The following is a 27,342-nucleotide window of genomic DNA, read 5'->3' as shown; positions in this document are numbered from 1 at the left end:
TATGTTGGGGTGTGTGTAGAGGAGAGCAGGGCTAGAGGCAGGCCTGGGAGGGGCCCAGTGACCACATTGTGGCCACTCCCCATGCTCTTTCCATATATGGCACCCATGCCATGCCTCTGCAGCCAGACAGGTCTGGGTTCAATCCCCACTGTCACTCAGTAGCTGTGTAAATGTTGGCCAGTTACTTTCCCTCCTGAGCCTCACTTTTCATGTCTGCAAAATGGGAATAATAATCCATCTATGTCTTTTGGTATTGTGAACATTCATTGGGGCAATTCATATGGATGTTCCAAAAGAGTTGCTTATTTTAATTTCCATTTTATAGATGAGAAAATGGAGACTCAGAGAGGTTAAGTGATTTACTCAAGGTCACACAGCATGTCTGTGGCAAAACTGGGATTTGAAATCAGAGCCCAGAGAGGAAACTGGCCATCCAATGAAAGGGAAATTTGGTGTTACTATGTAATGCAGCTCCAAGACCTCAAGTCCTCACTCCCAACCAAACTGCTCTGCAGACCTCCTCTTCCGTGAGAATCTTGACGCCACCATTGTGAGTGCACGTAGCTGACTGTGTCAGCATCCACTCCTTCATTAACTGCTGTCCAGTGCAGTCATCTCAATGGTGGGCAGGACTCACCTCTAGGCGGCTTTTAGATTTTCCTTGTGGATAATTCCTTTCCCTTTCACAGTCAGAGATGTGGTTAGGGCAGGTGTTAAACTCCATTCTTGGGCTGGAACATGGCACAGAGGGGCTGATGATGAAAGGGCTGGTTCTGGAAGACAACAGCTATGCAGGAAATGCTAGGGCAACGTTAGCTACGGGCTCCCAGTGCAGAGGGCCTGGGTTTGATCCCTGGTCAGGGGACTAGATCCCATATGCATGCCGCAACTAAGAGTTCGCAAGCCACAACTAAGGAGCTGGCAAGCCGCAACTAAGGAGCCCATGAGCCGCAACTAAGATCCAGTGCAAATAAATAAATAAGTCAATGGCTGATATTAGTATGGTTTGGTGCCATATTTCAGATGGGATGTACTTATTCTAGGATCTCAGCATCATCATCATGGATGTTTTGGTTGGAAGATGCTTTAAAAGTTGGCAGGTCCCCCTCATTTCTGTCAATTGGGTCTCAACATTACTGCCAAGTGCTGTCCTCCTGCCTGAGCAGAGAAAGGCTCTAGGGTTAATTTCCTCATCTGAGTCACTAGGGGCTGGTGCAGGATATTGGTGGAAGCACAGAGGTCTCCCTTCCCTTCCAAGATCTGGCCTCTCTAAACAGGATAGGAGGAAAGATTTTGGCTGGAGCACCATGAATTCTGTATGTTTACCTCATGGACTAATCTCTGCTGAGAGAAGGGAGATTTCCTGGGGGTCTCCTCCATGAAAGGGAAGCCCTGGGAAGGACACAGAGAGGTACATGACATCATTATTGTCTGTCTCTGAGCCCCAGTCTATTCATCTATAAAATGGGAAAGTTAACCCACAGGAAATGTCTAGTACTGTACTGGGAACTGAGTAGCCCTCAGGGAATAGAGGCTGTTAGTTGTCACTGTTATTTTGCGGAACAGAGAACAAACATATGGATACCAAGGGGGAGGGGGGGTTGGGATGAATTGGGAGATGGGGATTGACATATATACACTATTGATACTGTGTATAAAATAGATAACTAATGAGAACCTACTGTATAGCTCAGGGAACTCTACTCAATGCTCTGTGGTGACCTAAATGGGAAGGAAATCCAAAAAAGAGGGGATATATGTATACGTATAGCTGATTCACTTTGCTGTACAGTAGAAACTAACACAACACTGTAAAGCAACAGTACTCCAATTAAAAAAAAAGAAAAGAAAACTGGGTCACTGTCCTGCTGTGGATTCAGGTGGGAGGCTGGGGCAAGTGGGTGAGGCTTGTGTTCCCACCACTTCGTCAGCTCTGTGTTACTTGAGTTCTCATCTGTTAGACAGTAATTCCTGCAAGGCAGGAGGAGTTACTGGGATAAAACTTGGTGTTTTTCATTTGCTGCTGCTGCTAAGACTCAGAGGGAAGCAGAGGACTTTTCCCTCTCCTAGCCCAGGAAGGTGCTGGAATCTTGGAGTTCCGGATCTGCGGCTCCTGCCTCAGGGGTGTACGGATGGCTCCTGTGTTTCAGGGTGCAAATCGGAAGGGGGCTGGCACAGAAGACCACCTCTCTTCTTCTTTACGGGGTGGGTGGAGACTCTGGGGGAGTGATGAGGGAGCAGAGAGTAGAGGGAGGCGGTGCGGGGTAATGCATAGGGGCTGCTTGGTAGTCGTGTTGAGCTGTGAGAACCTCAGTTTCCTCACTTGCCAAGTGGGAGCAGCATAGGAGAGGCACTGGGTGAGTGAAGGTCCGTAAGACCCTTGGCCTAGTACCTGCAGAGCAAATACTTGTCTTGGTTTGGGTTCCCTAGAAACAGAACTTCAGACCAGGATTTGAGTGCAGGTAGCTGATAGGGGAGGTGATGCCAGGAGACACTGGTAGGAGAGGGGGAAAGTGAGGCAGGGAGGGAGACAGCCCATAAAGGTGTGTATCAAGCAAGTGTCCCCATGGGCACCTGGGGCTCAGTTCCTCTGGGGTGCTGTGGGGGCCAGTGTGGAGTTGTTCCCTGCTCCCAAGGGGTGAGGAAGCAGGGTTATATATTCACCACCCTCCAGGAAGCCCAAGAGGTTGTGGGTGGTCGGAACCCAGGAGCCATGGCCATGGCTGTTTGGGGAGGTGCCCCAGTGTGGCCAGGGCTCCAAGCTGCTCACCTGTGACAGGATCCTGTGGGCTGGGACGGAGATCTGTTCATCGGCACCAGATGGGACCAAGGACTGGAAGCCCTGCCCTACCCTCCAGGCTCCTGGGAAACTCTCACAATAGAACATGACATGACCCTAGGGAGCCAGAGAAGATGGAGATGGACTGTCTCAGCTCCCTTGTGAGTGGGGGCTCAAAACCCAGGTTTAATATGATATAGAAAAATAATGGAATGTGGGATGTGGACCACAAAGTGTGGCTGGGGGTCGAGGATGCATGTGGGGAGCTGCAGCACAGGGCCCAGCACTCAGCAACTGCCCAGCGAGTGTTCACTGACCCCAGTGTAAGCACCTCGTGCAGGGTCTTGTCCTGTCCCTCTCGGCCTAACCTGTAGGAGTCCTGTAGGAGAAACTCCTTCCTGGCTGCCGTTCCACGTTGAGAGGTGTTCTTATGGATGTTTTTACTGTGAAGCTGTGTAGCGTCTTTTCCTGAAACACCCGCCTGTCCCTTCCTGCAAGGCCCCTCATGGGATGTGAGCTCTGTGTGCTGGGACGGACCCAGAGTCTGGAGGACAGGGGCCTTATTGTCTGTCCTGAACCTGCTGGCATCAGGAGGGCCAGGAAGACAATGACAGTCACGTGCTAAGTGGGAAGGGACTTCAGTGATAAGGCCCAACATCCCGGAGTCCAGGTAACAAGAGTGACAATGACATCACCCACAGATGACATTGTTTGAGCACCTCCCATGTGCTGGGAACTATTTTCTCTCATTTCATCCTCACCACAGCCCTCCAAGGTGGGGACTAAGATTCTCCCCATTTTACAGAGAAGGAAGCGGAGGCCCAGAGACGGGGAGTCATATTTTAGGGTCAAGCAACCACTGAGGGGTCCAGGCCAGAACTCAAATCCTGCCTCCAGAGTCACACTGTTCAGCGAGCCCCCGACCCACCACATCACCAAGATCAACACAACGTGCGTACCCACCAGAGAGGTTGTCCTACCATAGGTGGTCTAGAAGCTGACGTGGAAGGCAGGAGGGGGCAACTGGCTTTTTTATTCCTGTCGCTCAGGGAGGTGGCCAAAACCTTGGACCTTGTCCACGTGTGTTTTGATATCACCAAGACATGTCTTGGACATGGCTCAGATTGGCTCAGATGTGCCTGAACATGACCTAGATGTGGCTTGGATGTCCAGTCCCTAAGCCTGCCAGGGGCAAAATGACCTCTGAGTTGGGACAAAGACACACTCCAGACTGCAGGAGTCACAGACAAGTTTATTTACTGCAGAGAGGGCCAGTCTACAGAGCTGGCTTCCACACTTCCAGTGCAAGTCTTCACTGGGAGAGAGGAAAATGGTCTGAGGTTCTACGAGGAGGCCGGGGTGACCACAAGGGCATCCTGGAATTGGAGGAGAAAAGTCAAAAAAGTTTTTTTAACATTCTGCCCTTTTGTGGTTTATGCTAGTTTATCCTCCACAAGGTGACTGCTGGTATTGGGGGTCATGACCTTGAACTCACTCATAAAAAATTCCTGGGAGGGTCAGAGCAGGAGCGTCTGTGTGTGAACAGTGACACCGTGCAGGGGCCTGGGGCACAGGCAAAGTATCTGGGTGCAAAGTCTGGGATTATATAGGACTGTTGTCCCCAGGCCCAGCAGATCAACAAAACTCCCAAGAAGTTTTGGAAAATGTAGATTCCTGGCTGTCTCCATTGGGTCCCAGGCAGCTAAATTTTTAACAACAGTCTGCCTTTTTTGAGGAAACTAAGTGTGATACAAGGAATGTAACCTATTAGATTTCCCCCAACATTCTATTATGATAATTTTCAAATATACAGCAAAGTTGAAAGAATTTTATAGTGAACACTTGTATACTCATCACCTAGATTCTACCATTAACTTTTTAAAAGCCATACTTGTTTAATCTCGGATCTGTCCTTTTTCTGGGGGGCCATGCTGTGCATCTTGTGGGATCTTAGTTCCCCACCAGGGATTGAACTTGGGCCCTTGGCAGTGAAAGCACGGAGTCTTAACCACTAGACCGCCAGGGAATTCCCTCAAATCTATCCATTTATTCATTCCTTTGACTAGATTTTAAAACATATTATATTGTAAGGCTATAAAAAGGATATCAGTGTGCTGCTAGTCCAAAACAAATTAATAGAGCAAAACAGGAAATTTGGAAAAAGCAGATCCAAAGCGTGAAATGATACCTTTCTAACCCAAACTGCAAATGATGCTTTGCAACTTGATTTAAAAAAAAAAAACGGACAGTTGCTAAATGCCCCCTAATAAGAGATACATGAGATATACTAAGCTCCAGCCACCCAGTTGGATGGACACCTGTTGTGTCCATCCAACATGAATTAAATGCAGTATGTGTCTTAGATAAACTGCTTATATTATAATTGAATCATTGTATATAGTTCATTAGTGCATGGCTGGCCTGTATATTTAGACACCTGCTGGTTTTATGGGTAAGGAACCTGGGCTCAGAGAGGCCAAAGGATCTGCCTGAGGGCCCCTGGCTAGAGAGAGAGGCAGAGTTAGCATTTGAACTGGTCCTCTGGTCCCTGAGTCTAGACCCAGCCTGGGTATCATGCACAGTATGCTGTCATAATTCTCCATCAAAGGCAGCTGAAGCGTGGGCACAGTTTTTGAGGGTGGGCAGCTGAAAACGAGTCAAATGTCAACTTGCCTTTGAAGCCAGTTAACAAAGCCTCCTACCCTTCCCTCTGCCAGGTGGGATGACAGGTAAGATAGAAGAGGCTGGAGGTTTATGACTCCAGGCTAGGACAGCCATCCTCTTCCACTTACAGATGAGGACATGAGGCCCTGAGAGAGAAGGGACTTGCCCAAGGTCCCCCATAAGTGACCAGAGGGACCAGGATTGGAGAGCAGCACCCACCTCCCATCCCTGGGCTCTCCCTGCGACTGTATGTTTAACCCCACTCACCTCTGTCAGAGACCACGAAGCTGCCTCAAATCCCAAGGCCTTCACCATTGACACTGAGATCCCGGATCTTAATTTGCCTGAAATCACAAGTGTGGTCAGAGAATGGTGGGCTTGGGGTGGGATTGGGCAGCTGTGGGAGGCTCACAGTTCCTCGACGTGGCACTCCCGACTCAGACTGCCCCTTTTGCCTCTCCCTGTTCTCCAGCCCTAGCGTCCACCCAGCCTCATCTCCCCATTTTTTGTCTCCAGCCCCAGCTTCTGGCTGCTCCTAAAGGTACCCTCACATCCTCTCCTGCTCCTGCTCAAGAAAGATCAGGGCCTCCCATCATCCACAACACGTGCCTATACTTTGAGATTTCTTACTCTGATAAAACAAAGACATGACAAAAGTCAGAGGTTACCAATTCTCCCCATCCCCAAGACCTGGGGCTGAACGGGAATAATTCCAACCTTTTCTCTTGGCTTCCTCTACTACTGACACAAATAACAGCCAACAACAGCAAAGGCTAAGAACTTTTGAACACTGACTGTGTCAGGTGCCCCCTCTCTGCCCCCATACAAACATCTTCTCCTTTATGCCTCTGAGGAAGGTGCTCTTATTGTCACATTTTACAGAGGGAGAAACTGAGGCTCAGGATGATAAGGCAGCTTGTCCAAGGCCAGGCAGCCAGCAAGAAGGGGAATCAGCACTTGAGCCCGGGTCTATCGGAGGCACATTGGGTGTGCTCTAGTTGTCTGTTTCCACCTCTGTCTCTCTCCTGCTGTCAGCCCTGTGAGCCTGGAGCATTGCCATGCATGCCTAGGCTCTGGCATGAGTGAAGGAATTGGGCTGGGATGCTGGAGATGGGAAAGCTTATTTCCAGGTGGGTGACCTGGAAGGCTTCCTGGAGGAGGCAGAATTAGAACTAGGCTCTGAGGATAGGTGGAAAATAAATGAAAGGGGCCCCAAATGGAGACACAGGCAGGAGAAGTAAAGCACCTGCCCTCAATGCCCTGGGGACCAGGGGGATGGACAGCAAAGGGACGCACCGTTCTCGTTTGGCAGCAGGATGGAGGCAAGGATCTTGGTGGTGAAGTCTTTCAGAAGTTCAGGCTGTGAAAGAGAAGGGGCCCCATCACCCTGGCTGAGAATCTGAAGTCCTCCCAGCCATTGCTAGGATGGGCACAGTCCCGCCCTGTGGCGAGGGCAGCTGGTGGAGATGCTGAATCTCAGGTTCCTGACTGGTCAGAACTGCAAGGGCTCCATGGACAAGACAGGCTGTGGGGGGAGGGGTGGGGCACAAACCAGGTGACCCTAGATCCAGCAGGTGGGGGACTGGCGTACGTTTGTGGGATGCATCCCTCACCCCCAATCTCAAGGGCTCCACTGCTCTGTTTCAGCAGAATTCTCCAAGGGAATTTCACCCTGTTTCCCGAGTTTTTGACTTCTCAAGGGAAGCCAGAAGTCCTGATTTTCATGTGGAAACCTCCTCATTAAAAAATATTTGTCGGGCTTCCCTGGTGGCGCAGTGGTTGAGAGCCCGCCTGCCAATTCAGGGGACACGGGTTTGCGCCCTGGTCCGGGAAGATCCCACGTGCCGCGGAGCAGCTGGGCCCGTGAGCCATGGCCGCTGAGCCTGTGCATCCGGAGCCTGTGCTCCGCAACGGGAGAGGCCACAGCAGTGAGAGACCCGCGTACCGCAAAAAAAAAAAAAAAAAAAAAAAATTTGTCAAAAAAAATTAAAAGAACAAAAGGGTGGAAAAATTTGCCCCTCTCCAAAACATAGAAACAAATACCCCACCACAGCAGAAGACAGGATTCAGCCAATTTGAGATCTCTGATTCAGTCTGACTCAGGGAAACTGAGGACTGGGGGGAAGGGGCTGCCCAGGGTCACCACTGAGGTGAGTCTATATGAGCAAAATGCGATGTGAATAAAGGAGACTTGTTTCTGATTTAGGGTCAGAACTTTACAGAAGGGAAGTCTGTGTGTATCTGTGTGTTTGTGAATGTGTGTATTCTCAGCTGTGTCTGGCATACAGTAGGTGCTCAGTAAACACCTGAACCAGGAGGTTGGACTTTGAGGCTGAGATCGGGGAGGCTGGCCAGCTCACCATGGGGCTGCCCGTGGGGACCTTGTTCAAAGCAAATCCTGGGCAATGTCTGCTTCTGAGATGGACTATCCTCGGCAATCCCCTGCATACCCAGGGAAAATCTGTACATACTCACATTGAACAGGCCAATGGCTGAGTTCATCAGGTGAATCTGATCAGAGCTGCAACAGAAGATGCCCATGAGGCTGGTCCCTCGGAGTCCCATTCATTCATTCACCAACTACTTACTGAGCACCTGTTGTGTACCAGACACGGTGCAGGCTCTGGATGTACAGCAGTGACCCAAATAAAATCCTTGCTTCATGGAGCTTACATTGTAATGCATGGGGGAAGCAGGGGGAGATAGCAAACAAATAGTTGCCCAGAGAGCAGGCAGAAAGAACACCCCCAGGAGTGAGGACCATGGTGGACTGAGGAGCTCTTTCTCCTTCTAAAGGGGGTACCTAATTCCTAGCTCCACTGTTTGTTGCCATGTAGGAATGCAGGCCATGGCGGCCAGATATTCTGATTTGTATATGTTGGCGACTAATTTATATTAAAAAACCTAACCCTATGTGAGCTGATGAAAACACATCCATGGGCTTGATTTGTCCCAGGAGGCTCCAGTTTGCAACCCCTGAACTCCCTTTGGGGCAGCAGGAGGGTGGTGGGATGAGGGGAGGACAGACAGGGTTGTAGGAGGCAGCGGGAGCCGTGTGCTGCTGGGCTGGGCTCCGTGGGGGCTCAGCATCTGGGCATGACTGTCACTGCCACTTTCTTGGTGTCCAAAATGGGCTGCCCCAGGCCGAGGGGATGGTGCTGGGCGGCCCCTTCCCGCGTGGCCAGGGTCAGCCTGCCCCGTGACTGCTGCAAGGCCATGTCCCTCTGCTTTCTCTCACACTCAGTCCTTGACAGTAGGACAGACCCGGCAAGACAGCCTCTCTGCCTGTCCTGAAGCAGCCTTCACTCACACTGTCACCCCAGAGGCTCAAAACACTGGGTGTTTAAAGAAACCAGTGGTCACCAGACAGGACTCATTTTCATCACCAGAATCTTCACAGTGATTTTCATGTTTACCTGATTTTGTTAAAGTAGAGCATAAGTAGGTCACCTCTGGTGTAAAACTGAGCTTCTGAGGTGGCTTCCTGCAACAAGAGAAACCCAGGCCCCATTTATTTAGAGGATGTGTCAGGTGTAGAGTGTGGGGTTCTGCAAGGAGGCTCTGGGACCAAGCTGACACCGTCTGAATCTCAGCTGTTGGCTGTGACCCTGGGAAAGGGTGTGACCTCTGTGGGCCTCAAATTCCTTCTTTATTGGGCTGGTACCTGTACCCACTCCCCATTGAAGAGACTGCACAGAGGATTACTGATCATGACAATGATGACCGTAGCCAATACACACAGAGCCCTCACTGTGTGTCAGGTGGTGTTTTAAGAGCTTTATCTGATCATCTCCTTTGATCCTCACGACTCTTGTGAAGTGAGTCCTATTATTACCCCATTGTAGAGGTGAGGAAACTGAGGGGCAGACAGGATGGTAAATCTTAACCGGTTATTATTATTGGAAAGGTCAGAAACTAAGCCAGGCCTGAAACGCAGGTGCCGAAGATATCCATCATCTTGACCCATGGGCTGGGGTGAGCCCAAGTGCCAGGCTCCAGCTCCAGGGCAGCTGCACCCAGAGAACAAACTTCTCCTGCAGGCCTGGGCTTGGTGACCTTTTGAAAAGTGCCTGCCATTGGCCATAGAGGGGAAGTCCCCAGGGAGTGAGGCTGGCCAGGGGCAGTCCACTTCCCCTGCTGGTTGGGGGCTCAGAGTATCCTCCCACACAGGAAACCAGGGCACTGTGCATCCTGGAGTTGTGTGAATGGTGCCCGCTGACGTGGCGTGTGGACAGCCTGCACAGGACATGCAGCGACCCTCCTGTAAGGAGAGTGTAACGTTAGCCTCCAACAACCAGGTGATGTCCAGATTCCTCGGCCTCACTTATCCAGGGCCCAACCATGAACCTCGCCTCGTCTCTTTCTTCTCCCTGTCCTCTGTAGCATGCAGCTGGTGGCCCACTCAGATCCATTTTTGGGGTGGGGCATCATTCTTCAGCTGAATGCAGCTGCGAACAGTGCCCAGCCTTCCCCTTGTCTGGGGAACTGCCCTTGCTGGAGCGGAGAGGCCTTGCTGGGAGGTTATGTTGTGCCTACTCTGGGGACAGTTATGGCCAACAACTGAAAGACAAGGGGGAACAAAAGGCCAACCTTCTTGTTTCAGCCTGGGCTCGACTCTGTGGTGCCGCCATGCTCCAGAGCTCTCTGTGGGGTGAAGCAGAAGCGAGCCTCCAGCTGAGACCACATCCTTGCTCAGTCCTTCTCCTGGGAGCTTTCCCCCAATACATCACTTTTATAAGAGTCTTTGTCTCGGGCCTGTTTCTAAGGGCCCCATCTAAGATACCTTCCTACTGGGCTTGCCCTTTGATGACTCCCAGCCCCATACCTTTACGCACAGGGTCCCCCTATATAGAAGCTCTGAGATCTGACCTGCTGGGGTTACTGCAAAAATCAGTTAAGAATTTACTTGGAGCTGATTCAGTTCTGTTCATATTTCAGAAGAGGAATTACCCCTTTCCCTCTCAGCCCTGTGGTTTGGATAGAGCCAAACCCAATCCCCCACTCCTGTGTGTTTGTGTGTGTGTGTCCCAGCTCAGAAAATTTACATACTTCGTTTTTCTGGCCACACTGGTTGGTTCATGAGTGGGCATTTGACCCTAACTCAGCCAATGAGAGTCAGGTTTGGAAGTTCTGCTGGAACTACTGGGAAAGAGAAGCTTTTCCATTGGGGTTGCCAAGCGGATAGGTTATAAGCCTGATGTAGCTTGGGGGCACTTCCATGAAGGGATAACCTGCCTGAGGATGCAGGTAGCACAAAGAAAAACAAGGGAGGAGAGAAGAATGAAGATGACATTGCTTGAATGCCTGGATCCAGCTATTCCTGAAGCTATCTTGACCTAGACTTTTCAGTTATATGAGCTAACAGAATTCATTTTGTGCATGTGAATTAAATTTCTGCCCAAAGATCCTGACTAATAAAGAGCTGGGCCCCCAAATCTCCTGATTCTTGGTTCAGAATTCCCTTCCCCTATCCCTCTGAGATAAAAAGAGTGGTGGAAAGGTTTAGCAAAGCAAGAGGGGTGAACAGGAACAGTGGACAGGGGTGTCCCCCAGGTTGCTGCCAACGTCTCAGACAACTGAACTCACAATGCCCAGGGTGAAGAAGGGGCGGTAGGCTTCATTGGTGGCAAATACTTCCAGCATGATCAGTTGGGCCACCTTGGCATGGCCCTGGTCCACAAGGAGCTCTGGGGTGTCCTGAGTCAGGATCTTCACGATTTGTGTGCGCCCCAGCTGATTTGCTGCCTGAAAGGACATCAGACCCACATGTGACCTCCCAAGTGCCTCACCATGGCCTGCCGGCCCCATGCAGCCCCATGTGGTCTGGCCACTGTCAACCTTCCTGGACTCCCTGCTTCCTCAGATCTTGGAATAGACTGTTGCTCTCCCCATCTCACAGCCTTTGGTTTTGCTTCTCCCTGTATCTGGAATACTTTTCCCTTCAGGGAAGCCCTTCCTAATCTCCCAGACTCTATCAGGTGCCCCAGTAGTGCTCTCATAACCCCTAGAATCTGTCCTTTGTCACCACACTTGTAACTGAATTATTATCTGTGTAATTATTTGATTCAGGTCAAACTGTCCTGTTAGATTGAAATATCCGTGAGGACTGGGACCAGTCTGTTACAGTCACCAGTGCTCGAAGGACAGAGCAGTTCCACACGTACTTTACTCCCCAGAGGCCAGTAGACAGACCACAGCAAACACCCTTCAGGCTGCAGATGGCAAATGGACCAACCTTTTCACTGATCACCTTGATGCTTGACTTCAGCCTGCGGGCCGTCTCAGGAAGCTAAGGAAGAGAGGAAGCCAGAGCAGGTCCGCTGGCGGGGAGAGGGGAGACACACCCCCAGCAGCCCCACTGCTGGGATCCCCCAAACCCCAGAAAAGCTGGGAGGACCTGGTGGTCCAGTGCACATGTCTGTCCCTGGTGGGAAACATCCCCTATGTCAGCGGCTGTGGAGAATGAAGTCCCCGCCAGCCTGGACTTTTACTGTGGGTTGATGGTGCTCGTGGGTCTGTGGGTGGCTGGCTCCCTGTTCTGAGGACATAGAGAAGCGACCGAATTCTTACTATAGTCATGAATGTGGTTGCTGGTGACCACTCCCCTTTTCTTGTCATCCCAGCCCCTCACCCTGACTTTTAATCCCCGAGATCTTGGTGATCTCTTGTCTGTCAGCTGACCTGAAGTCCTGTCCCACTCCCCTAACTTTGGGCCAACGCTATCCCCTTCTGGGCCTCGATTTCCCCATCGGTCACCCCGGTGAGGTGGCACACTCCAGTTGACTAGGGGTGGTTTTCTGCTGTGCTGGTTTGATCAGGATTCTGCGGCTGTGTCGGCATCCAGGGTCAACAGGAAGGAGGGCCCCGAGAGATTAGTGATGTCTGCCGTGGGTCCTGCAGTGGGCGACGGTGGTGCATCACCATCCCAGGGCCAGTCAGAATCTAAAATGCCCTTTGGACAGGCCTGTTATTTGGTAGAGGAAGCAGGCATTTCAGGTTCCAGGAGGGCAGAACTAGGACTGGTGCTGGATGTTACAGGGAGGTTTTCAGCTTTGGAGTTATATATCAGAGGCAGGGTCTGTTCGAGAAGGGAGTGAGCTCTCCATCACTGGAGGTATGTAAGCTGAGCCTGACAGATGGTGCCTGCTTAGGGGTCCTTGTGTCCCCGTTGATTCAGGAAATCCCCATAATGCGGCAGAGGTGGCTTCACGCTCTGTCCCATGCTGAGGCTTACCACATAGTCCAACAGGACCATGAGTTCTTCTGGAGGGAGCAAGGCAGCTACTGCAGCATTCACTATATCCTTCCTCATGGTGAGGCTGAAAGGGCTGTGGTATAGGGAGGGCAGATTCAGGGAATCCACACTGTCATTGAACAGCTTAGTCACCTTTCCTTCCGAGTCCACCAACTTGGCCTAAGGAGACACAGAGCAGAAAGTTGTCTGGGAACTTTAACTCCACGACGTATCCAGTAATAACCTAGAAGGAAATGACACCATTCAGCTTGTTTCCTTCTTTGCATTTGCTGCCGGGAAACTCAGCCTGGCATTCAGTGCTTTGCTGTAGATGATGACTTATCTCAGGTGCCTAGCAACATCTACTGCACTTGCACCCCTCAGGTAATCTCTGATTTTTAAAAAATCTAGATGTCTTATGTGGCATTTAGGTTTCAACTTCTCAGATACCTCACAAACCCTTTAGATGAAGGGAAAATTCAAGACTGCAACAGAACGGATGGAAATGTTTGATGCTGCTGTTTTCCAAGGATCCATGAAAACTGGTCTGAGATTCACACTCCGTTGCTTGAACTGGTCCCTGAGGGCGTCCAGCCCCAGTGTGGGTGGGAGACTCCACATTTTATAGAGAACTGATGGTTACTGGTTTCTTGCCAGGCCCCATGCAGCCTCATTTCTTCCTCTCCTTGGTGACCATTGTTATTACATTTTACAGATCAGGAAAATGCGGCTTAGAGGGGTGAAGAAACTTGCCCAAAGTCACACACCAGGGAGCTGTGGAGCTGGGAGAGAAACTTAGGTCTGTGTGATCCTCAATGATGTGTCTCCATCCTGGGCTCTTGTTCAAGGTCACCAGATATTTGAGGAATGGAAGGGGCTTGCCTGCAAGAAAGGCCAAGAACCTCACACACTCTGGACCCTGACTGGAAAAATCAGGGTTGGAGGAAATCAGGTCACTGGGGTCCATGTTCTGTGTGTGGCTTCCAGCTGCTGATTTTTCTCCATCAGAATGGTTTACATGGGACACATTGAGCCTGTTGAGATTCTTCTAAATCAGCCTGTGTGTCCTAACTGTGACTGGCGTTTTTCTCCCCTGAAACAGACCCATGGTGTCTGACCCTTGGGGGTCAGAGAAGGGCAGTGATGTCCCCACTTTCTCCTTGAGGTCCCATGACACTCACCCCCAGGATGAGATGAACAACATTATGGTCGATGGCAGGAGACATAAAGTCAAACTCCAGATGGTCAGAGTTGAGAGAAACAGGCACTGCTCAGGGAGAAGAAGAAAGTTCTGTGAGGGCGGAGGACAGTATTGGATGGGATGGTTTGGGGCTGCTTTGGGCTGGGACAGCATTATTGCATGAGGTGGAGTAAGGGGAGGGGCAGGCGTAATGATGATGTTGATAAGGACCATGATAAGAATGATGACGGGGCTTCCCTGGTGGCGCAGTGGTTGAGAATCTGCCAGCTAATGCAGGGGACACAGGTTCGAGCCCTGGTCTGGGAGGATCCCACATGCCACGGAGCAACTAGGCCCATGAACCACAACTACTGAGCCTGCGCGTCTGGAGCCTGTGCTCCGCAACAAGAGAGGCCACGATAGTGAGAGGCCCGCGCACTGCGATGAAGAGTGGCCCCCGCTTGCCACAACTAGAGAAAGCCCTCGCACAGAAACGAAGACCCAACACAGCAAAAATAAATAAATTAATTAATAAACTCCTACCCCCAACATCAAAAAAAAGATGATGATGATACTGACCGACATTTATTGAGCATATATCAAGCACCAGGTAATGTGTTAAACTTTTACATGTGTTAGCTCGTGGAATCCTCACAATAACCTTAGGAAGTAGGTCCTACAATTACCCTCATTTTACAGATGGGGAAAGCAAGGCTCACGAAAGTGAAGTGACTTGCTCAAGGGCATACTGTGAAAGGATCTGAACCCAGTCGGTCCTATGCCAACGTTCTGGTTTGGAACAAAACTGACCTACTGCTTATACCTGTCTACCTCCCCCACCAGACTGATCTGCACGCCCCCCCAGGGTCTGGGTTTGTGCTAGGGATTGCGTGCGTTTGCCTTGGGATTCCCCACTTGGCCGCCAGATGGCGGTGGCGTCTCATGTGCCCGGGCGGAAAATGGAGAGGACAAGGGAGGGGCGCAGAGGCGGGCGGGGAGCTGGTCGTTGGTCTGCCTACTCCTCGGGGAGGCCTCCTGCCCTGCCCCTGGGGAGCAGGGAAGCCGGACAGACTTGGGTTGGAGCCCCAGCAGCCTTGGCTAGCCTCTTCCTGCCTCTGAACCTCAGTTTCCTCATCTTAAAATGGGGATAGAGTAGTATACCTGCCTCATAGGTTGTACAGGACTGGTACCTAGTAAAGTTGGCTCAAATCTGAATTAAACCAGACTTGGAACTTGAAGAATTGGGTTAAAGCCTTCCTCTATCATTAATTTCCTCTGTGGACTTGGACAAATGATTTCATTTCTGAGCCTCAGTTTCCTTATCTGTGAAGTGGGGTGATGATCCACTCCACTTCATGGAGTTGTCTGAGGAGTCAGTAAGATAGTGTATATAGAACACTCAGCCCAAGGGCTTGGCCCAAAGCAGGTGCTCTATGGGTGCTGAATGCCTATTGATTCCGTTCTCTTCTTTCCACTCCTCTCTGGGGGCTTTGAATGAACCTCTTCAGATCCCAAAAGAGTAGATGGTAGAATTTTCTTCTTCCTACCAGTTCCCTCTCTGAGGGGTCCAAGAACTCAGAATTTCACTGTGAGTGATCTGAGGATACAATTTATTTCTTCCCTAGTAGCCCATAGTAGTCTCTGATCATCCATCCATCCATCCATCCATCCATCCATCTATCCACCCATCCAGCACACATCTGTAAGCACCTCTCTGTGGCAGGCAGAGAACCTGCTATGTATCTGGAACTTCCCCATAAACTTTTAAGCCTCACTAACAATTCTGTGAGGTAGGGCTGCATAAACCCCATTTTATAGATGAGAAAACAGAATAAGGAGGTGGAGTTGGCTTTTTCAAAGCCATGGAGCAAATCAGTGGCAGAACTGGGATTTGAACTTGCGTTTATCTGGGGCACCCACTGGCTCACATAGAACCTTGCACATACTGTGTGCTCATGAAGTCACAGTTGTGGTGATTTCCTGTCTGCTCATCCTGGGCAGGGATCAGATGATTCTTGTCTCACTTGCTCCTGGGCCAAGTTGCTGCTCAAGCCTGATGGGGGGAGGCCTGCCTTGGGCAGGGCCAGGGCCTGGAGGCCAGCTCAGCAGTCAAGGAGAAAGGTATGAGAGAGCGGCGCACCTACCCTTCGTCAGGTTCAGGAGGTCCTCACGCATGTCCTCAAAGGCTGCCTCGATCACAGGGCACAGCTGCAACAGCACAAATGCGGGGCCTCCATCAGCCAGGGGCCAGCACATAGCCCCACAGTGACCCATGCCCAGCTCTCCTGAGCTGAGTCCCATCCCTGTGCCCACGGCCAGCCAGATTTTCACCCATGGGCTTGAGGACTCAGTGGTGCATCTATGTCCCCAGCCATCACCGCTGCTCAGAGCCCGTCACAGCCTCTGGTGTCACTTGGCATCTTTTGCAATGGTTTGTCTCTTGCCCTGTGTCCAGGGTGTGCCTGTCCTGTCAGCTGTCCTCCCCTCAGACTCATCGTGTTCACAAGAGCCCACGTTTCCATAGGAGGGAAATGGAGAATGCGTTCCTTCATTCACTTCTTGAGTCAACACTAGGTACTGACTTCCTTCCACGTGTCAGGTTAGAATACAGGCCAGCAAGACAGACCCAACCAGACTTGCGAACAATCTCTGTGGGTTTCTAGCTCCAACATATCTCTTTGCCCCCCAAACTCTTCTCCCCTCAAAATTGCAGCAGTTCTCAGCAGGGGAGGATTTTGTCTCCCAAGAGACATTTGGAAATTTCTGAAGGCATTTTCAGTTGTCACAGTTTAGGGGGAGTGTTACTGGCATCTAGTAGGTGGAGGCCAGGGATGCTACTAAACATCCCTCAATGCACAGGACGGCCACCACAACAAAGAATTAGGGGGCCCAAATGTCCAGCGTGACAACCTCTGGCCTGAGCTGTTCTTCTTGGGCAGGAAGTTAAACAATTGGCTTACTTGACCATGGGGCCCAAACGCCTTGTTCTCTGCTCTAGGCAGCCTGTTTTCCAGGGCAGTGCTCTGAGATTTTGTCATTTTGTCTTAGGTACAATTTCCCCAGTGAAGAACCTTCTCATTGACCACCCATTGCTACTCTCGAGAAATGACAATGCACTTTGACGAATGTTAATTTTTCCTATGAAAATCCTGTTCCCTGCTCCAGCTGCTTTGCCAACCCTGAACCCAGGAAGGATGGAGGAGTTGAGCTCAGAGACTCCCAGCATTCACTGCCTGTTCCTCACGGGAAGGGTGTTGCTGGCACCCTCTGCATCTTCTCCCACAATTCCCCTTCCTTCAGTTCCACCCCTGGGTCTCAACTCTGGCTACGTATTAGAATCCTCCTCTGGGGCAGCTAGGATCCTCCGGGATACCAGGGCCCCACCAGGCCAATTAAATCTGAATCTTTCAGGTCGAGCCCTGATATCAGTATTTTAAAAAGCCTTCCCAAGAGGTTCTGATGTGCATTTGGGATTGGGACCCACATATTTACACTGAAAGAGGCATCAGCATTTTCTAGATGGGCTCCTGCCAGATTTAAACATGCTGCGCCTTTTTCCCTTCATGCCAAGTAAAATATTCATAGGACTGCAGTTTCAAATCCAGTGATTCATGGTGGGAAACCATGATGATTAATGGAATGCCAGTTTTCACTTTATTTGGCTTTTCACCCTTAAAAACAGATATCATGCAAAGAACATTTTATAATCCCAAGTTCTTGCCATCTTTTCTAGTGGAAGACACATCTTTAGCTATTAAAGTATAATGCCAGTTAAAATATGATTTTGCTGGAGGCTGGGAAAAAGTTTCCAGCTGGGCTCTACTTGAAGAAACTGCCACCTTTAAATAGAAAAAAAAATTTCTTAAGAGAAAAAGTACCTCACATAAGTAAAGCTAAGTTTTACAGAATTATTTACTTTCAGAGTCCTTTCAGAAGGCTCTCTGGAATGGTTTTAAGAAGTATTAAATACGGTGCAGCTATTAAAATAGTTATGATTATCATATCTATCATAGGAAATAGACATACTGTAGAGGATATCAAATAATATTGATGTCGAGTGCAGCCACATAAAAATCTGAGTGCAGGTGGATGGAGATTTGGAAAACAACATGCAAAAGAAAAAATAACCGCCAAGTTAAGGTTGAAGGATTATGGGTATTTTTTCCCCAAAAGTTTTGGTTATAATAGTGTGTTTTCCATTCAAAAAAGTTTTTTTTATTAAAAGTATATTAATTATTTGACAAGGGGTTTTTATTATTTATTTATTTCATTTTGGCAATGCAGCGCAGTGCGGCATGCAGGATCTTAGTCCCGTGACCAGGGATCGAACCTGCGCTCCCTGCAGTTGAAGCGTGGAGTCTTAACCACTGGGCTGCCAGGGAAGTCCCTGACAAGGTGTTTTTAACCCCAGGAGAATCACTGTTGTGAACACATCTTGGAATTTACAGTGAAAATCAATGGTCACCGTGGATGAATCCAACTTATAGAGTTTTAGTTTACCTGTGACATTGAAGGGACATATAAAATGAGATGGATTCGTGTTTATGAATAAGAAACATAAGAAAAATAAGTGCAACAAGACCTGGTGGGTGACAAACCCCTGATGACACAACCAGGATGGTGTGAGGCCCTGGTGTGCTCGAGCCAGCTTGGACCAATTTACGAGGGCCAACTGTTAAATTTTTAGGAATATCTGAGCTTGGTGCTAAAACTGACATTATTAAAAATTAAGTTGTATAAACTTACAATTAAATAAGTTATGCTAAGATCAAAGTCAATGAAAACTCAAAACTCATTACTTCCTAATTATTTTGTTTTATTTTGCTGTTATCTATTGTTCTTAGCTTATTTACATCTATTGTATCTGCATGGTGGAAATGCCATACAAGAGTGGGCTACCAGGCATCTCTTCCTGACTCTGCTCAGTGACATCACACTAGTAGCTTGAAATTGGCCATGGAAGGGGTGTTTACATCAAGGAAATCAGTAAATGTTACAAATCAGAGCTCCCTTCCTTCAACCAACCCCTCCTGAGTCAATTGTGAGCAGTTTATCAGCACATCACTGTTCAAGGTCCCCTGGCTGACTTTTGGGAGTTTCATTACCTTGATCTCAAGAATCCACTGCTGAAAGAGTGACCCAAGCCCAGAAGTTTCCCACTCAAGGAAACACAGGTCCCTTAGCACCAGCGTGCAGTTCCATCACCAACCACAGGGGGAGCAAGCTTCACAGGCCAGAGAGACCCTGATTCCACTTACCTCGCTTTTCACCAGTTTGGGCAGGGCTGGCACCAGGAGGCTTATGACCTTGTCAGCTAAGGAGTTGAGCAGGAAGGAGCGCCTTCCCAAGAGGAGAAGAGGAGAGAGATGAGGCAGGGTCAGAGATGATCACCCCTCCCCTGTTTTACAGGAGGGGAGACTGAGTCCAGGGGAGGAAGGAACTTGCCCAAGGCACAGGATCTATTAGAAACAAGGCTGGGGTAGACCCTGAGCCTGGTGTAGACAGTGGCAGACAGTTCTCAGGGACAGGGCCTGGGGCTTGTCTTTAGGAAGTCGTGCTGGACACTGGGATGAGGGCAGTTGGCATCCCCCCCATTCTCCTGCTAAGGAGAGATGGAGGGAAGCACCATGTCTTTGAGCATCTTTTGCGTGCCCTGCCCTCAGCTGAGTGCTTAGCGCTGCTGCCCTGTTAATCCTCTCACTGTGGCCTGGAAGGTGAGGCATGGGGAGGTGACTTGCCCAGCGTCACCTGGACAGTAAATGAAGGAGACACGTTTGCCTGACTCCACAGTTTATACCCATGGCTCCACCCTAGTCTACCTGTGTGGTTTGAGGGGCCTAGGAAAGAGCCTCCTCTCCACCTTCAAAAGTTCGCCCCAATTTCTGGCATGATGCCTGAAATCCCATCATTATCACTTCACCCTTGATATCTTGAGCTCTCTTTGACATCACAGATTTCCTGGAGGGAGCTCCAGATCAGGAGTCAGGAGAGATAAGTCCTTTTCCTTCTGTGGGCTTCAATGTTCTCCATCTGTAACATGGGGCCAGGACACCACCTGGCTTCCCTCCCAGGCATGCCAGGAGCCCAGTGGGAGGAGGTCACACTCACTTATGTAGCAGGCTGATGCGCAGCCTCCCGTGGCTGTTGGAGCAGTTGCTGAGGACCAGGCGGGAGTGGTCTCTCTCGCTAGTCTCCACGTGGATGATGGCTTGGGCCTCCACCTCCATGTGCAGCTCCACAATGGTCTTGACCAGGGGCCTGGGAGTGGAGGAGCCCCATGCTGTGAGCTCCATCCCAGCTTCAGGCTGGATCAAGCCAAGCCTGCTTTCCACCTCTGTCTCCTGGCTCTCACTCCTCCCTTCTCAGGCTCCTCGCTGGGTTCTCCTCATCTCCTCAACTGTTGACTTCATTGTGTCCCAGGCTCAGTTTCTGGATTCCTCTCCTGGTTTAAACCCTCTGCATATGTCAGTAGCTTCCAAACTTATACTCACTTCTCAAATGTCTCACAGGCATCTCAGGTTTAACATGTACAAACTGAACTATGGCTCCTTCCCCGAATCCTCTCCTCTCATGATCTTCCCTGTTTTGTTTGCTGGCCACTCCATGCTGCCTTGGCCCCTCAATCTCCCCTCTCCTCCCGCCCCACCCCGAGCCCCCATTCAATCTGTCAGGAAATCCTGTTGTGTCCTCCGAGACATATTTGGAATCTGTCTACTTCTCACCACCTTCCTGTTCCTAAACCCCGGTCCATGCTATTATTGTCTCCTCCTGAATTATTGCAGTAGCTTCTGGATAGCCTCCCTGTCTCCACTCTTGCCCCCATACACAGCAGCCAGAGGGCTTCTTGAAGAATGTGAAATCATGTCATGTCCCTCCTCTGCTTAGAGCCCTGCACGGCTCCCATCTCGCTTGGTAAAACCAAGTCCTCACCTTGACCCACAAGGCCCTGTACGATCTGGCCCCAGATGCCTACTGGGGCACCACCTCACTGCCCCCTTTCCCCGCTCTCATTCCGTTCTGTGAACAAGGCAAGTGCACTCTTGCCTGAGGGCCTTTGCCCTTGCTCTTTCCTCTGCTTGGAACTCTCTTTTCCAGACACCTGCATGGAGGATGGGGGTGGGGAGAATGAGTGGAGGAAACTGTCAGGCCAGCTGTGCCTGACTGAGGGGACACTCACGTGTTGAATCCAGCTACCATGTCCAGGGGAACATTGATCATCAGCTCCCGGCCATCATGTAGGGGTTGCACCTGCAGCTGGTGGATGCTGGCTGAGGTGACTTTCAGCCTGGATGGGACACGAGAGAGATGAGAGTCATGCCTCATGTTCACTGAGCATCGTCCCCAGACCAGCTTCCCTCCATCTTTCCTGTCTCCAACCCCCCAGTGCCCAGCCAGCAGCTGGACCCAAGCCCTGTGTGCTGACTCCTCCTCAGCACGGTCTTGCCCCCATCCTTCTCCTCTCCCCTGCCCGCAACACTTCCATGGCTCCCCCATCACTTAGGAGATGAATTCAAGCTCCTGGGGCTGACTTGTAAGACCATCTGAGCCCTGGCCCTGCTGATCTCTCCCTCTTGGCCTTGGGGTCTGAGCACCGGCCACTCTGACCCTCACCTCCCCCTGCCCATGCCTTTACTCAGGCCAGTCCCTCTGCCTGGAATGCCATTTCTTCTTGTCTCCTGGTGAGCATGGAGTTATTGGCTCCCCTGTCCCCTCCACTGAGAAGCATCGCCTTATCCCTTCACCCTCCCACACCAGGTGACCTTCCTCTGAGGTCACCCCCCTTAGGGTTCCTGGGTCACTCTCTTACGGTTATTGTTACTCCTCTGGGAGCCTCTGAGGGAGAGGCTTTGTTTGAGCCATCCTTCACGGTCAGGCACAGAGCTGATACCAACCAATGCTTGTTGACCGATCGATGGAGCATGCAAAGCGTGTCCCGGGCAGATGTGTGGGCAAAGAGTTAGCTCCCGACTTGGTTCTGCTCCACTTACCGGACGATATGCTTCAGGATGGACCTCACCAGGCTGCTGAATATGCCCCCAGCTGACTCCTTCTTCATGGCACTGAGCAGCGGCAGCTGCTGCAGGGTGTTGACAGCATCGTGATCCTTCAGTTTCTGTGTCAGCCCTGGAGACAGATCCCAGGGATTAGGGTCCAGCAGGGGGGGCGAGAAGGATGGCTTGGTGGGGGCTCCAGGCTGGAAGGGGACATCACTCAGGGCTACGTGGACTGGGATATAAGGTGAGGCTCTGGATGGCTCCATGCTGATCATCTCCACTGTGTAAATGTGGCCTGCAGGACGATGGTCCAGATGGGTTGCTTTCACATGAAGACTGTGGCTGGGCACGGGTGGGACCATTCACACCCTTGAACATTGCCAGCCTCTGCCGGGAGTGTTGGCCAGGACACCCGGCACATGGACCTGCAACTCTCTCCCCAGCCAGGGGCAAACACTCTGGAGCCAAGAGGCAGGGAACTCATAAGGCCTTGTTTGGGGCTGTTTTGCTGCTGAAACTCACTTGCTAATGATTCTCTGACATCCATATCCTATGGGCCTGTTGTCCAAAGAGCCCCAGGTGCTGAGTAGAGAAAGGAAGAGCCAGGACCCCTGGGTTCTGGTCACTGTTGGACTTTTTTTCCTGACAGCTGGAGCCCATTTGACTTGTGTGCAGAGCAGGTCAGAGTGCTGGAGAGCTGATGCTCCAGAAGAAAACCTCAGCCAGTGACTGACGGGAACTGGTGTATAAATACCCCAGCTCCCTCCACCCTCGGGCAGGAGGACTTAGGTGTGTCGCCGCCCCGTGGGGACACTGTATCCCAGAGTCCCTGTGTGTTGGTGCCTCTCAGAGACAAAGTGGGCCTTTTTGCCTGCCCTGTGACAATGGAGCTGGTCCCTGTAAATATTCCTCCTCTGCCAGCTGGCGCACTGTTCACTGTCAGTAGAGGCTCTGGAGGGACATGGGGGAGGAAGGAGCTTCCCCTCCTGGCCCTGGTGCTCCTCTTGCCAGACTCCAGTGGCATCACCTCCCAGAGCTTCAGGCTGTGAGTTGAGTGGACTCCCATGGGCAGCCCGTGCTGGGGGCACCCCAGCTCCCTTCCAGACAGTTACCCAGGGACAACTTCCCAGTGAGTCAACAGCAATCCCTTTGTCCAGGGGCTGCTTCCCAAAGAAATCCATTTGCTCCTTGGCAGGCAGTTCTCTGCCAGGTGGCCTCAGCCTGCCAACCGTGGACCAGCTCTCACCCTGGACAGCTCAGGGACTTTCCCCACCATTCAAGGGGCTTCAACACACTCCTCCCATGAGTTCTGGGGAGGAGTCTCTCCTCCAAGTTTCTTCATTACTTGGATTTGAGCTCCCTACTGCATCCCAATCCCTAGGGTCTCATTTGGCGTTCTCACTTTTTTTCCTTTTAGCCAATTTTCCAGTATTCCAATTCCTGCTGATAATTCTTTATACAAACCCATCTGTTGGGCTTACTGTGTGGTTTCTGCTTCTGACTGGCCCTGACTAACACAGATGCCCAGTAGGACTGAGCTGCAGCTCCCGGTGGTAACTGGCTTCCCCTTACCTGACTTGCTTCCCGCTCTCTTGCAGGTATTTCCTGGGATCACCTCCAGGACAGCCCACCTGCACACGGCTCCTGAACTCAGACTCTGCTGCCGGGGAACCTAAATGGCTGCTCTTCTCCAAGCTCCTTCCGGCTGAAATTCCACATGCTTGCGATTCAGCGTGGGCCCAAGGCACATATGCCTCCCCAAAGAGTGTCAAGAGCTCTCTGCTTCCCATCCCTCCTAGGGGTTCCCTCCTCTGGTCACAATGCCTGTCTGGCCCTGCAGGACCTGGCCCATCCCTGCGCATCCAGATGCAGCCCAGACCCACTGCATACAGAGGATTGGTCTCTACTTGCTCCAGGGGGACCTCCAGAGCCCACTGATTTCCTCCCTTTCAGGGGACAACACTGGAGCAGTGGTTCTCAACCGGGGCAATGTGCCCTGGGAGACACTTGGCAATGTCTGGAGACATTTTTGGTGTCACAGCTGGGCCGAGGATGGTGCTAAACAGCTAGCGTGCACAGGACAGCCACGCACAACAGAGGTATTCGGCCCCCGAGGTCAGCAGTGCTGAGATTGAGAAGCTGAGCTGTAGAGGCCATGAAGCTCTTGTTACTTCCTGTAACAAGAAGGTTGTTGTTACTTCCCAACAACCTAAGGGGGCGGACCCTCTTCCAGAGGAGGAAACCGAGGCTCGGGGAGTTACCAGGGCCACAGAGCTGGAGCGTGGTAAAGCTGTGCCCGTGGCCCAGGCGGCCAGACTCCCAGCTGAGGGCCTTTGCTCTGGAGGCTAGTTGCGCCCTGGGTCTAACTCAGAAGAGGCGCCCTGGCAAAGGGGTTTAAGTGAGAGCGGCCGGAGAGGCAGTTGTGTCGTCGCACGCAGTGGCCGCACACCCCTTCTGCAGGCCGTGGAACCTCAGAGTAGTGCGTTTGGGAATCGTGGAATTTAAGAAGAAGGGGATCTTGGAATCATGGACTCTTGAGGATCGTAGACACTCCCCAATTTTGTAACTCACCCAATCAAGTCTCACCCAAGACCTGGGAGCCCAACAGTGCCCTGCATACCCCCAGTGATGGGGAACTCTCTCCCTCCTTTGGAGGGCTGCTTTACCTGCCCCCTTGCCTTATGGTGGTGAGGCCTTGGGCGGCCAAGACTTACTTTGTTCGATGACTTCTGGGCCGAGGCTGAGAACCGCAGGAGGGCTGAGGGTGGCTCCCACCAGATTGGCTGCCAGCAAACCACAGAGGAAGGTGAAGGTCCGTGGGCTGGCCATCTTCTTGGGGGTGGGCAGGTGGCCCATGGCACAACCTGGGGTGAGCATAGAGGGCCCTGTTAGCTGGGCAGAGAGACCCAGGCCAGGCCCACCACGCCTGGTGACTTGGGGCATGGAGTCCAGGAGAGGCTGTTTAGTGAGATGGTCAATAGAGTGGGCTCTGGAGCCCTACTGGGTCTCTGTGTCCTTAGACAATCAACTTAACCTCTCTGTGCCTCAGTTTTCTCCTCTGGAAAATGGGTATCATAACCACTACTTCATGGAGTCGGGATTAAATGAGTTAATATCTAGAAAGCATTTGGCACAGTGCCTTTCGCGTGGCAAGCACTTGGAAGATATTAGCTATTTTCTTACAAGACAAAACAGTGCTCAGGACAAAACACTTCTGCTTCTTCAGTTCCTCAGCCAACTTCACTTCCTGGGGTTCCCCTCTTGCTTTACAAATTTCCAGTCTTTCCGAGCTGCTTGAAGTTCCCAGAACTTACCTCGTTCTCTCCTGTGTGTGCGTTTGCCCTGCTCTTCCTGCTTCCTTATCTGCCTGCTGAACTCCTGTTCATTCTTGAAAACCGCTTACGTGTCCCTTTCTCTGTAAAGCTTTCCCTCTCCTGCAACCAGGGAGCCTGGACCACACTTGGAGAAATGTCACCCTGGAGGCTGGTGTGTGCCCAGGACAGGAAGTTTGGGGGCTGGAGGGAGATGAGAATTCAGGTAAGATGCAAAGTGGTAGGAAAGCTCTTTGCTTAATTCATAAAACTCAGTGGTTTGAGGAGGGAGTAGGTGGCTGTTTGGAACCAGGAAGAGAAAGGCAGAAAGAGAGAGGAGAGGCCCATGGGTGCCTCCTGGGAGAGGAGCTTGGGGTGTCCTGGCTCCTGGGCTGCTCTGTCCCCTGCAGGGTGTGGAGCATCCGCAGCTATAACCTCATCCTGAGCTCAGCAGCCTGCATCCTGGCTCTGCCCCCAAGCACCCTTCTGCCTCCTATGGGCGGTCCTGCTTGGAGGGACGGAGGATCCTGACCCAGAGACCTGGGCTCTTGCTTGGCTCAGCACCCGGGTTTCTTGTTGCCTCAGACAGACGTGGCCTCTGGATGACGAGTGTCTTCTGTGAGCTGGCGCAGTGTGAGCTCTCTGACGCACTTGCAGTAACGCTTCAATATCTGCCTTGCTGACCAGGCCAAGGGCTCCGGGAGGAAGGGTTGGGTCTACTTGCACCCCACTGTGTCCCCACCAGCCAGCCTAGTTCCTGGCACACAGTGGGTGTTTAGTAGGTAAATGGTTGCTGAATGAATGAATGGCCCCTGGGAGCCCTGGAATAGTGGGAGAATGTGAGCCTGCTAATCTGGGAAGGTCTGGGCCACGAGGACCCCTGTCAAGTCATAGGACCCTCATCCCTGAGTCTCAGGAGACCTGAGGGTGGAAGAGAAATATCGTGGGCCTGGGAGTCAGACAGACCTGAATTGGAGGCCTGCCTCTACCACTTGCTGTGTGATCTCAAGCAAGTGACTTACCCTCTCTGTCTTAGTTTTCTCATCTATAAAGTAAGGGGTAATAATAATAATACTTACATGACAGGGTTTTTGGGAGGATTAGGTAGGACCATCCCTTTGTGGCCCGGCACGCCGCAAGCACTCAATGAGTGTTAGCTGTTACTCCGATGATGAGAGTTATTATTGCTAATACTAGGGTCAGAAGGAGCGACCCTGCAGTCAGAGTCAGAAGACAGCGGTGACGCCCTGCCTGCACCCTGCTCTTTTACCCGGGAAGCCCCCCGGCCCCACCCCACTGTCTTTTTCTTTCAAATACCTTGATTCTCTTTTGCCTTCATTATCAATTCACACCCCTCTGTCCTCTTCTGATCAGAGGTGCTCAGGGAAGCAAGAGGATGGTAGCCTCCCCTCTTGTGGAAAATTGTCTCCTCTGCAAATCCAAGCACGATACACACACCCACCACGTTGCACCTCACCTCTTGGCCTTTGCCTATGCTGTTCCTTTTGCATGAGATACCTTTCTCTCTTCCTTTGCCCAGCCAACTTCTACTGAGCTTCTCCACCAACATATCACCTCTTTCAGGAAGCCTTCCCTGACTGTCCTCCACCACCATGTCCCTGGGCTTTCCTTGAGCACAGCATGTACCATGTTGGCCCGTATTGGGAGTTTCTTGATGGCCAGGACTGTCTGATAGTTCTTATCCCCAGAATCACCCCAGCATAGGGCTGGCCACAGAGCAGCTGGTGCGTGCAGAGTGGATTAATGTCGTGGGGATGAGGTCGGGGAAAGACTGGGCCAGTCCAGTCCCTCATCACTGCTCTTTGGTCTTCTGGGTGAGGAAGCTGGGCACCTCTCTACCCCCTGGCCCTGACCCTCAGAGGTCCTAGTGGACTGAGGGATCTTACACCGGGGCCAGGCCTCCCTCCTGCTCTTGACCTGACCCCAACAGATGCCTCCAGCTCAGTCCCTTCCTGGTGACTTAGGCCCTTAGCCCCTTCCCTACCCTTTTACCTGGACACATGGAGGCGTCGGCCTGCTGCTCTCCTCACCTGGGCAGTGGGTCTGGAAGTCCAGCCTTATATCCTGTACACCCTCTGCATCTGGGCTGAGGTCTCCAAAGGTAAATATTTGTGGCATCTGGTGAACCACAGCCCCACCTCGAACTCCAGCTTCCTGAG

The 27,342-nt window shown here is 51.4% G+C and overlaps 1 protein-coding gene across 1 annotated transcript; it reads right to left on the bottom strand.

Moving 5' to 3' along the window:
- Window positions 1–4,122: 4,122 nt before the first annotated feature.
- Window positions 4,123–27,203, bottom strand: BPIFB1 (BPI fold containing family B member 1; the record flags this gene model as incomplete). Its single annotated transcript, XM_082857570.1, has 16 exons — window positions 27,176–27,203; window positions 24,566–24,715; window positions 21,846–21,981; window positions 21,035–21,142; window positions 19,966–20,115; window positions 19,116–19,197; window positions 16,002–16,065; window positions 13,859–13,944; window positions 12,678–12,857; window positions 11,679–11,732; window positions 11,030–11,188; window positions 8,860–8,927; window positions 7,919–7,964; window positions 6,740–6,803; window positions 5,711–5,787; window positions 4,123–4,155 (listed from the first exon to the last, which is right to left on the bottom strand). Exons 1-16 carry the CDS (start codon window positions 27,183–27,185, stop codon window positions 4,123–4,125), a joined length of 1,467 nt encoding a protein of 488 aa, XP_082713696.1. The 5' UTR covers window positions 27,186–27,203.
- Between the last annotated feature and the right edge of the window lie 139 nt (window positions 27,204–27,342).

This window comes from Leucopleurus acutus, assembly GCF_964270905.1.
Source record: "Leucopleurus acutus genome assembly, chromosome: 16".
Lineage (NCBI taxonomy): Eukaryota > Metazoa > Chordata > Mammalia > Artiodactyla > Delphinidae > Leucopleurus > Leucopleurus acutus.
This window is presented reverse-complemented; position numbering and strand designations above follow the sequence as displayed.